This window comes from Papaver somniferum, chromosome 5 (assembly GCF_003573695.1).
Source record: "Papaver somniferum cultivar HN1 chromosome 5, ASM357369v1, whole genome shotgun sequence".
NCBI classification, from domain to species: Eukaryota; Viridiplantae; Streptophyta; class Magnoliopsida; order Ranunculales; family Papaveraceae; genus Papaver; species Papaver somniferum.
The window spans coordinates 213,998,408-214,009,555 of NC_039362.1; the positions used below are offsets into that span (position 1 = coordinate 213,998,408).

General features: G+C 36.7%; 1 protein-coding gene across 2 annotated transcripts; it reads right to left on the minus strand.

Moving 5' to 3' along the window:
- Positions 1-5,100: 5,100 nt before the first annotated feature.
- Positions 5,101-8,983, minus strand: LOC113284597 (probable transcription factor PosF21). 2 transcript variants are annotated; one of them, XM_026534093.1, is made up of 5 exons: positions 8,817-8,983; positions 7,971-8,705; positions 7,061-7,193; positions 6,813-6,897; positions 5,101-5,862 (listed from the first exon to the last, which is right to left on the minus strand). In XM_026534093.1, exons 2-5 carry the CDS (start codon positions 8,654-8,656, stop codon positions 5,489-5,491), a joined length of 1,278 nt encoding a protein of 425 aa, XP_026389878.1. In that variant the 5' UTR covers positions 8,657-8,705; positions 8,817-8,983; the 3' UTR covers positions 5,101-5,488. The 2 variants fall into 2 exon arrangements, with proteins under 2 accessions (XP_026389878.1, XP_026389877.1); XM_026534092.1 differs by having other exon boundaries at positions 7,971-8,983.
- Between the last annotated feature and the right edge of the window lie 2,165 nt (positions 8,984-11,148).

The window sequence follows — 11,148 nt, forward strand, 5'->3', positions numbered from 1 at the left end:
AAAATTTAGAGCTTTTGAACTCTAATTGATGCATATTCGGTTGTAAATATGTTTAGTTAGCTTTCGATTGTTTTGTATTCGGGAACAGTATGTGTCTTCTTACGTCCGAATGTGTACATTCGGGTTATATTTCCATACTTTGTCTTCCGATTGTATAGTTTGTAAATATTGTTCCTTTCTTTGTTGTTTAGATAAAGTCGAGAAAGGAGGAAGAAAGTGACAGCTAGTGCTAGGAGGGAAAGGAGTGCCAAAGATAATTCAAGTGCTCAACAAAGCTTACAAGAACAAAGCAGTCAACAAGGAGTGCAACCAAGTGCTGAACAAACTGTAAAACAACAAGGCAGTGAACAAGGGGTGCAACCAAGTGTTGAACAAGCCGCTCAAAAAAGTGCAGAACCAACTGCTCCACAAGTTACACCCCACCATGAAATTGAACCAGTTGATCCAGTGCCAAGAGTAGAAGAAGAAGGACAACCAAGTGGTACCCAAAAAGTCAAAAAATGAAAAGATGGTGTAAAGAAGGATATTGCTAAGAAAGCATCACATCTTGTCCCTCAGCACTTGAAGAAGAAGGGTATTCCAGCAGGCACAATCCTTGGGCTACCGGCGGATGGAGGAAAATTGCTATTTGGATACAAAGACTCATGGGCCAGAGAAATATACGAAACCGAGGTAATAAAATTACTATTTTTTTTATTAATGTATTGTCCATGTGTTATAGCGTAATATTTGTATTAAGGATTTTTTTTTATGTACTTTAATAGGATCATCAAGATGCGGTCCGTCTACTCAAACCTAGCGTCGCACCAACAAAAATGCTTGCGTGGCCTTTATCCGGTGAATGTGAAAGGTTCAAGTCAATTGTTGCCAACTCGGGGTTAGCTAATTCCGCCGAGAATTCATTGTTGGAACATGATCGTGTGGCCATATCGGCGTTCGTGGAGAGAATTTATCCTGAGACCGATACTTTCCATATGCTGTTTGGGGAGATGATGATTTTCCCGGATGATGTTGTGCAGATTCTTAACCTTCCCGACCAAGGCACAGCTGTGAAGTTTAACTACACAAAGCAATTAAGTTGGGCACAACTTTATGCTCTCACTAAAAAGTGCTTAGGTTGGGATGAAGAGACAACAACAACAGAGTTTAGGAGGCATGCAAGTTACAGAACAAGACAGATCAACATTACAGCTTTGATGAATATGTTCCGAGGCACCTTGGAGAAGGAAAAGAATGGAACGTTAACTGATGAGAAAGTGAACCACGCTGCCACCGCATATCTCCTTTATGTATTGGGATTGTCATATTCCAACACTACTGCGGCGGGTTCAAGTTATAATTGTATCATCAAAGACAAACCAGCTGGTTATGATAGACTGGTGCGTGTTCTTATATTTTTGTTCATTTTATATTATTCCTATAAATCTTAGGTAATTACCGTTTGATGTTATGTCATTACGTATAAAAAACAGGTGAATAGGTTCAAGCGTGTTTCCAAAATGTTAATTGCATGCCTGAAGAGCGGAGATCCCATGCCAGCTGAGAAGATCAAAGAGGCTAGAGACCTAGTTGATAATATGGATAACGAAGATTATGCTGCCCAGTTTGGGGAGAAAGTCACGAAGAGGCATCCGCCCAAGGTGGCAGTATCAAAGACGGGTAAAAGAACTCGAGCTTCATCGAGCGCTGAAGGTGCTCCAACTGAAGTTGCTCCAACTGAAGGTGCCCAAACCCGTGGTCGTGCAAGACTGGGAGGTAGTCACGGTCGTAAAGTAAAGAAGAGCAGATAAATGACAATGATTTGTGTTGTACATTCGGGACTTTACAAGGGCCAATATAGAAGGTTAGACAACCCATATTCGGAAGTTTGGGTAACTGAGTTGACTTCCGATTATTGCAAGTTCAAAATTTGAAAAGTATCAGTTTTTCCCAAATTCTGATTTTTGGGCCATCGTACATTCGGGACTTTACAAAAAAAAAATTATCCCTAGAATATTACAACTTCAAAACAAATCATGCCATAGCTCTAGGTGGTTCCAAGGGCCAATATAGAAGGCTAGACAACCCATATTCGGAAGTTTGGGTAACTGAGTTGACTTCCGATTATTTCAAGTTCAAAATTTGAAAAGTATCAGTTTTTCCCAAATTCTGATTTTTGGGTCATCGTACATTCGGGACTTTACAAAAAAAAATTATCCTCTGAATATTACAAGTTCAAAACAAACCATGCCATGGCTCTAGGTGGTTCCAAGGGCCAATATAGAAGGTTAGACAACCCATATTCGGAAGTTTGGGTAACTGAGTTGACTTCCGATTATTGCAAGTTCAAAATTTGAAAAGTATCAGTTTTTCCCAAATTCTGATTTTTGGGCCATCGTACATTCCGGACTTTACAAAAAAAAAAAAATTAGCCTCCGAATAATATAGTCGTGTTTAGAAATACCAACCTAACCGGTAGATAAAAATTTAAGCTCGCTACCGAATGTCCTTTTCGGAGGAAATACGTGTATCGTTAGCAACCGATTGTAGTGCATCATTGATACGAAACCTCAAAGGCCATATTTTCAGAAACCTCAACGACCATATTTTCAAAAATTAGAGCCGTTGGAACTCTAATCTATATAAGGAGGGTAACCCCTCTCAGTTATTATTGAGTAAAAAATCAGAATGAAAAACCTTTTCAATGGCAAGTCCATCATCAATCGACAACATACTTCGAAGATGCAAGCGAACAACTACATCAATTGCATCAATGGAAGAAGAAATACAAAAAAGGAACAAAAACCCAAAAAAAATTAAACCATCGTTAGTGGCAACGAAGGAGGAGGAAGAGGAAATCAAGGCTAAGAAGCGAGGTCAAGAACAATTCCATCAAAGAGAAATATTAAAACAAGTTGAGGAAGAGACCGAATGGATAAAAAATTATTACATTGTGAAAGATCTACCCAAAGAACAGCAGGACGATCGTATATTTTGGATTAACGTTTCATTGGGTCCTTTTGTTGGTAAGTACAAGAAGCCACGCCACAATTATGAACCATCCCATGTTTTTTCAAGGGTGCACCATGTTATAAAATTGTGCACCGAGTACAACCATATTCTTGCTAGGCACCGAGACGACAGGTTTGCGGCACAAGATGCTTATTCCAAGTGGAGAGGAGAGTCGTTTCTACATTTCGAAGCCGCGTTGATTGTTGCATCTCGGACTGGGAAAAAAGAATAACATGTGATGTTTGAGTGCTGTAAATTCAAATTTTTAATATTAATCGGCGGTTTGATAAAATATGGAATTCCCGACTTAATTGTAGACAAAGAAGACAAGTTGTCGGGGTCGTCCGCCTTAATTTTACTTAAGATCGCACTCGCTTTTTGGATCCGCATAGACCTCACTGTCTGCATTTGATGTTGTTTTAACTTGGCAACCATTACATGTCCAATTAAATCCAACGGATCATCATGGTTGTGACAACCGTTATCAACTTTATACATTTTATACTCTTTACCTTTAATACCATCGGGCTTATAGAAGACAATCTTAAATGGGCATCATATCTTCTTGGTATTGCTTCGGTATTTCCTATTCGTCTTCCGTACGTACTTACTATTCTTTCCCTCGTGACTCTTTCGCGTCCCACCTCGCTCACAAATCATTTCAAATCGAGTGTCACTAACATGATTATTTTGAACTGCCACGCACATGTTATCTTTTGCCTTGTTCATAAGCCATTCCTTTGCCTCCTTCTTACTTCCAAATGTCTAAACATGCATAAAACAAAACAAATCTAATAAGCATAACCATTTAACATATAAATCTTGAAAAAAAAAGTAGTAATGAGTATACCAAATCGTTTGCATAGTATAGAGAAGTGTCGGGCCTCAAATAGAAATCATCAACAAACTCTTCAACGACCTGCATATGAAAGCAACAAATTATTATACAATAATCGGAGGTTATTAAATAAGTCAAGCTGCCGAATATACTATATTCGGAATCCTACCGGTTACCCAAAACACCCGATTTATGCAAATGAATGTACACAATTTACTGAGTGCAAAAATGATATAATCGGAAGCTAAAATATATAGTAAAACAGCCGAATATAAATAACCGGGAGATAACTTTAATCGATAAACATCCGATTTTCAAGTTTTTGGAAATTTTATTTTGAGGCCACTGTTATATTCGGCAGTCAAATAATGTTAAACTATTACCGATTGTAAAGGATAAGAATACTGAGTTTTGAAATTTTTTGAGGAATTCGTTTTTGGGGCCATTCGGGGGTAAATAACTCTACATAACTACCGAATGTAGATTTTTTTTGGAAAACCAGTTTGGGGTTTTTTCTCATATTCGGCAGTAAACTACTATCTTGGAACTACCGAATATACATATTTGATACTCTGTGTGTTATATTCGTAAGTTTATTCGAGAAATTATCTACCGAATCTGGGTAGTTCATGGCATTCAATGCATGCAATAATCGGTTTTTCTTGTTTACAAAAGCACACAAACGCATACAAATCGAGTATTTGAGTTTCTTAACACAATACCTGTGTTTTACATGCATCGTTAGCTTCAATATCATGCGATTCTCCATTTTCTTCCATGAAAGGGTCGTCTAGGTTTTCCTCTCCACAAAAGTTTGGATCATTCAACATATACCCCAAATCGTCTTCGCCATGATTCTCACCTTCTTCTTCATATCCATCCATTTTTGTAGTGATAAAATGGGTTTTCCTTTTTTTCCTTCACCTTCTTCTCTATAACTCTAACAACTCAAAAATGAAAAAGAAATGGAAAAAATGAAACAGAAATCATTTTAATACTGCACCGACTACAATCGGAAGTCTGGGTAATATTTTGGCTTCCGATTGAAATCAGAGGATAAAAATGTTATCATATCCTCCGAATATATAGGGGTAATTTTGCCATTACGAATTACGCGAGATAAGGGCTGGCTACATTTTCCATTTGGGTGACCTTTTTTGTTTTATTGTTGGCCCCTAAATTCTTTTGAGTGGCCCCTAAAAACGCGAGGTTTTATAACCCATTTTTGTAGTAGGCTTTTGCTCCAGGCTTTCAGTTGCAGCAAAGAAATGGAAACAAACTTGGGAAGTATTTCACCACTGTTTCCTCAACATACGAATATATTATTACAAGACTATTATAAGGATGTAGTAGAGTAATGCACTCACACCAACCTTGCTCAACTATGCACTATGTAATAGTCGCGATAGAGTTCCTTACACCTAATAATACAAGTCGACTGATCAACTCCTAGACAGTCTGGGCAGACAAGAACGACAAAAACTATATGGTGACAAGCACCGGCGATGGATGATGGCTCAACCGAGAAGACAAAAGCTCCCTAATTTAAAAACAAAAGATTTGACTGCCTAAATCCTAGGCAGTCTGGACAAACAGAGTGAGAAGGTGATTCTCTCAACATGCACCAGTAAAACCTTGGATGGATCCTTCCTTTTCTCCTCAATCCTTCATAGAATGATGGTTGCTGCTGTCTGCGGATGATGATCCACCACCACCATTCCTCTGGCTAGGCAATGACACAGCAGAACCACCACCACCTTTTATCTTCAATTCCCCAGAACCACTTGGTTGCTGCTGTTGGAATTGTTGCATATGCTGCTGCAGTTGAATGTGATTCTGATGTGGCTGCTGCTGCTGAGATTGAATCTGAAGCTGTTGAAACTGGTGAGAAGTTAAAACGCTCTGTTGCATTGAGTGGTTGTTGGAGTAATATGACCCCCCGAAGTTCATCATTGGTCCCCCACCATTGGAAATGCCTTGCCCTGTCAACACCTTCAGATGCTGCAGTTCATCTTTCAGTGCCTCGTTTAGGGCTGTCTCGAGAATAAAAGAAAAACAACATTACCATGAATGAATCACATAACAGACCTGGGAAAAACAAGACAATAGTATGCTACGATATGGGTAATAATCAGGTTTACACATCCACTTTTAATTCTCCATATGACAATGGACAAATGTAGAAACCATGTAATGTCTATGTTCTGATCTCAAAAGTATGGGGAAACTAGTAACAAGCAGTAGAGAATTTGAGTTCAATAATCTGAAGCTTCTTGAGGTGGCAACTAGATGCAATAAGCTCATCCAAATTTCCTCACGAGCCATGAGATGCCACGAACAGTGATCAAAAAGCTTTACTGGAACAGGAAAAGAATCTTGATTGTTGTAACACACGTATTATTACTACAACTTATTTCTAATCTCGTATATGTTCATTTGGGTTTGATCTAGACAACTAAAGGAATAAAATGACACTTATCCACAGTGTAATGATGTTAAATGAACCTGTAATGGAATTGAAGCACCACAAAAGGTTTATAACATATATCACCAAATTTAAGTTGTCATATAGATGCTTCCTCAATATGTTTTATGTATCGGCTTGATAAAATTTTGTTGTATGGTTCCTTACGTCATGGAGAATGCAAGTATATGATGTCTACACGGGTGGGCAGATGATAACCAAAAAAATACAACCCCAATGACATTATTATCAGCAACTTAAAACAACGTCATAAGTTTGACTGCGTTTCACCATTATAACAACTGTTATGTTGTATCCTCCCAAAATAGAAACTGACAAAAAAAACCTAATGCCCTATCTAACAAAATGTTATAAAGGCCATGTTATACCATTACTACAACTGTTAAGACGATTAAAAGACATAAAAGTGGATACTTGAGGTACTAGGATTCCGTTACTGAATGTCTGAATGAATTGCTGGACAGAACATGTAGTAAAGTAGTGTATGAGATGACTCACATTCTTGCAAGCTAGCCTGTTGTTCAAATGTTTGCAAGCGCAATTTCAGATCACTGTTTTCAGCCGCAAGTCCAGATGTATCCCTCTGTTCAATTTTTTGAGCCATACAAAAAGGACATATTCAGTAACATACTTACATAAACGAAGTAGATACCAACCAAGTTCGATTTAGCACAAAGACTGATGAAGACAGTGTATGTGAAAGTTGAGAAAGATTACAGAGGCTAAGAGCTCGCAAGTTAAGATACCTGCAACAGGGCCAATTGAGTAGTCATCGTAGTTGTTTCTGATTGCAAAGACTGAAGTTTTCGTTCAAGCTCAGATATGTAGCGCATCTTCCTTTCCTTTGACCTAGCAGCTGATTGCCTATTCGCCCAAATCCTATTACAACACATTAATAATATAGATACTGTCAGAAAATATTAAGTTGACATAACAAAGACAAGGGACCAATTCAAAAGTAAATAGATCAAAGAATCTTGGACACTGCAAAGCCAGTTAATTCCAAGTATAATCAGGCATTATCATGACTAGAATTCAAACGCGCGCGGGAATAGTACTGATGCAATGAACAAAAAAGTTGGTAGAAGGAGTATTTAGGATGATAAAATTCCACTAGTGTAATAAACATTATCAGATTCGTGATATTAAAGGGCGTGAGTGGGCACAGGAATCTCTCTAAAAATTGCAATTAAACTTTAAGATTTCATTTCATTAAAATGTGATTCTAATAAAAGGAATTGAACATAAAAAAAACCCTCTAAAATGCGATTCTATTCCAGCTCTTTTAACTAATATTATAGATAACGCAGGAACACGGTTAAATCGAGTTGGTGAATTTGATTTTTCCCCTAAAATTTGATCAAAAACGTATTCTCTAAGCCATAAAGCATTAAAGCTGACCAAGATACACTAAACACTCTCGAAGAAAGTAGACAAACACATCATTCTTCGTATTCGAATTATTATTCTCCTGATTATGTTCGCAGTATCTAAGTCATAATTAATTGCCGCCTTAAAATACAAATACACATTAAATAAAGCACCAAACCATGAAAACGTCTTTCAAAATACCAAACAAACACAAAATTTGTACCTGTTTTGCGCGCTAAAACACAATAAAGAGAGGCAACAAACAAAACTTAAAAGAAATTATACCTCTTGGCTCGCTTTGGATCAACAAGTGCAAGCTCAGAAAGCTTAGCAGCAGAAAGAGCTTTCTTAGCTTCGTTCGAAAGAGGACCACCACTTTCAGAACCACTCCCCATTAACAATTCGGGTTTAATAAAAGTTGAAGAACCATCCATCGAAACACTATGTTGATGTCTACCTCTCATCGGTCTCTCACTCGAACCACCACCACCAATCACTAAACTCTCAGAATTCGACATTGAACTTTGTCCAACATTACTACCACCATTACCATTCTCATTTGATGGTGCTGAATTAAATTTATCAATATCAAGATACATTGAAAAAAAATCATCTTCAGTTTCATCTGAAGGACACCCATCATTACCAGAACCACCAACAACACCTAATTCACTATCAAAACTTATATCATCTGGTAAACTTAGAATCTCTGAATGTGCTCTTCTATGCCCTAGATTTTTTCTTGGTAAATCTGACATTCCACTTATATCATTACTAAAATTGTGATTGTGATGACCCAATTCAGCTGTTTGTTGTAATGGGGCAGCTGAAACTGAAGATGGTGTTGCAGCAGAAGAAGATGAAGGGAATGCAGTGTAACGATTCATTGACGGAGGTGGTAAGCCCCCACCACCACCGCCACCGCCACCGCCACCGTGAATTTGTGAGTTTTGAGATTTTTCTTTCTCCATTACACTTTTCTTACTTCAAATTCAAAACCCAATATTTTTCTTTAAGCTCCTGATGAGAAACAACAGTAAGAAAATGCAGATTATATAACAGAAACCCTAAAGATCTGAGGTGTAAACGCGTAAATTTCTTTCCTTTTTTGCAGAATTGAAATCTATATACCTTGAATTTGAAACCCAGACAGTGAATTTCGATTTCTTTCTTTTAAAAGGTATTGAATTGTAGGAGGTACAAATATGTAAAACCCTAGAAAATTGAAAAAATGGGGAATTTTATAATTTATTGATGATACGAAGAAAAGAGCATAAAGGGGATGTCTCCTCTGGGTTGTTTTTTGGGGAAGAGAATTATTGCTGATGGACTAAGGATGACGTACTCTTTTTATAGTCTTCGAGATTGCTTTGTGCAAATCTCAAAGATTTTTAACGGCTTAGATTTTAGGAAATTACTTGGTATTTGGTTTAACATTTAAAACCCGTTTTGGTGCATTAATGTTCGTACGATTAATTGCGAAGGTTAACACACAACAAAGTCTGATTTTTAATGCAGTTGCCGGAATTAGATTGTGTTCGATGAATGTAATTATGATGAAAAGGAGGATAATTAAATTATACACGACGAATGTGAATCTCTGGTAAGAGGAAATCATAGTCTTAATGAGATACTTAAATTTTTATGGTGATTAGAGATTGAATTGATTGTGAATTAAACACCATGAGAGATGCACTTCTAGAAATAAATTGCAATCCCAAAGAGGTGCTTCATACTATCTTGATTATCTTCACACATACATCATCTAGATGCCATGTCATAACCCCTTTCTAGCATTTTTGTATCATCCACATAAATTCCTTGCACAACCTTCCATCCATTACTTGCTATGCTAGGATGTAAGAAGGAATTCCAAATAAATTTTGAACATTGCAGAATTGATTCTCTATGTGTTAATTTATTAATTGCAGAACCAGTAGTAAACTTACCTTTTACATCACCATTCCATATAAAAATATCACAAAATTGGTTAAAAAGACCAAAATCAACAATTCCTGGGTGAAAAAGACTTGTAACTGTTTAAATTGACAAAAATATAAAAATAGCCAGGATGTAACCAGTTTCATCCTACCCATTTTCAAATACTTTTTCTTATTTTTAATTTACATGAGGATGCATCCAGTTTCATCCTTGCTATCTTTTAAGTTTAAGCCAGGATGAATCCAGTTTCATCCTTGCTAAAAAAATTTTGTCCATTTCACCCATACTAATTTTTTACTTGTCTATTTGAACCATGTTTTAAAAATTTTTGGACAAAGGACCCATTTTCCGTAAAAATATCGTGTCCACCTCCAACTTTAGGTAACCTGTAAGGAAGAAAAAGTTGCTGAATTTCCAATGGAATCATCCATACTCCATTATGAAGAATGTCTGCTACCTTAATTTGGATATTGTCTTTGACATAATCTATGGATCCGGTGTGTCGAATTAATGGAGAATTCCCAATCCAAGTATCAAACCATAAGGATATATCTTGACCATCACCCACACACCATCTGATATTTCCTTTTATAGATTCTCAAGCCCATTTTAGTCATGACCACACTGATGATAATTACCGATTACTTGTCCATTGGTTATTTTTATCCTTGATTTTTTCTTTAAAGAATAGAGCTCATTCTTTATTGGAGTTAATGATCTTCCACATCCTCTTCATTAATAGAGTTTTGTTTATAATTTAAGTCTTTTGAATTCCCAAACCTCCTGCTTGATAAGGCGTACAGACTTTCTTCCATGACATAGTTGTATATTTCCTTGTTTCACCATTACTAGACCACGGGAAATTTCTTATGATTTTTTCACATGCTTTAATTATTGAAACACGCCATCTATAAACATCCATATTGTAAATGGAAATACTGCAAAGCATTGATTTGATGAGCACTAACCTGTCATGAAATGATGGTAATTTTCCTTTCTAATAAGGTAACTTCTTTTGAAGCATTTACACCATTGGCCAAACAGTTGAAACTTTAACTCTGCCAGCAGATAAAATTACTCGCAAATGTTTGTCAGGGAACTTACTTAACTCTATATGAAAAAGTTGTTCAATCTTAACTTTCCTCACTTCAGAAGTTCCATCAATGAAAAATTTACTTTTGTCTCTATTGATGATTTGTCCAGAACTTTTTTGGTACTCCTCCAACAACCATATTAGATGTTGAATACTTCTATTTGTTTCATTACAGAATAAGAATACATCATCTGCAAAAAAAAAATAGATGAGTATGATCCTTTCCTCACAACCATTGGTATAATTCTTCCCTCGGTTACCATTTTTGTTATGCATCTGCTTAATACACCTTCCATGAGAACAAAGAGTGGGAGATAATGAATCTCCTTGCCTCAAACCTCTGCAACTAAGAAGAAGCCATGTAGGCCTCCATTTACCATAATTGAAATTTTTGCTGACTCAAAAAGAGTATGTAACCATCTACACCTA

Coding starts and splice junctions, on each gene's coding strand:
- LOC113284597 (XM_026534093.1), bottom strand. CDS start 8,656: ATGGAGAAAGAAAAATCTCAAAACTCACAAATTCACGGTGGCGGTGGC. Junction 7,194..7,970: donor GATCCAAAGCGAGCCAAGAG/GTATAATTTCTT, acceptor GTGTTGTAATAG/GATTTGGGCGAATAGGCAAT. Junction 5,863..6,812: donor ACAGGCTAGCTTGCAAGAAT/GTGAGTCATCTC, acceptor TTCTCGAGACAG/CCCTAAACGAGGCACTGAAA.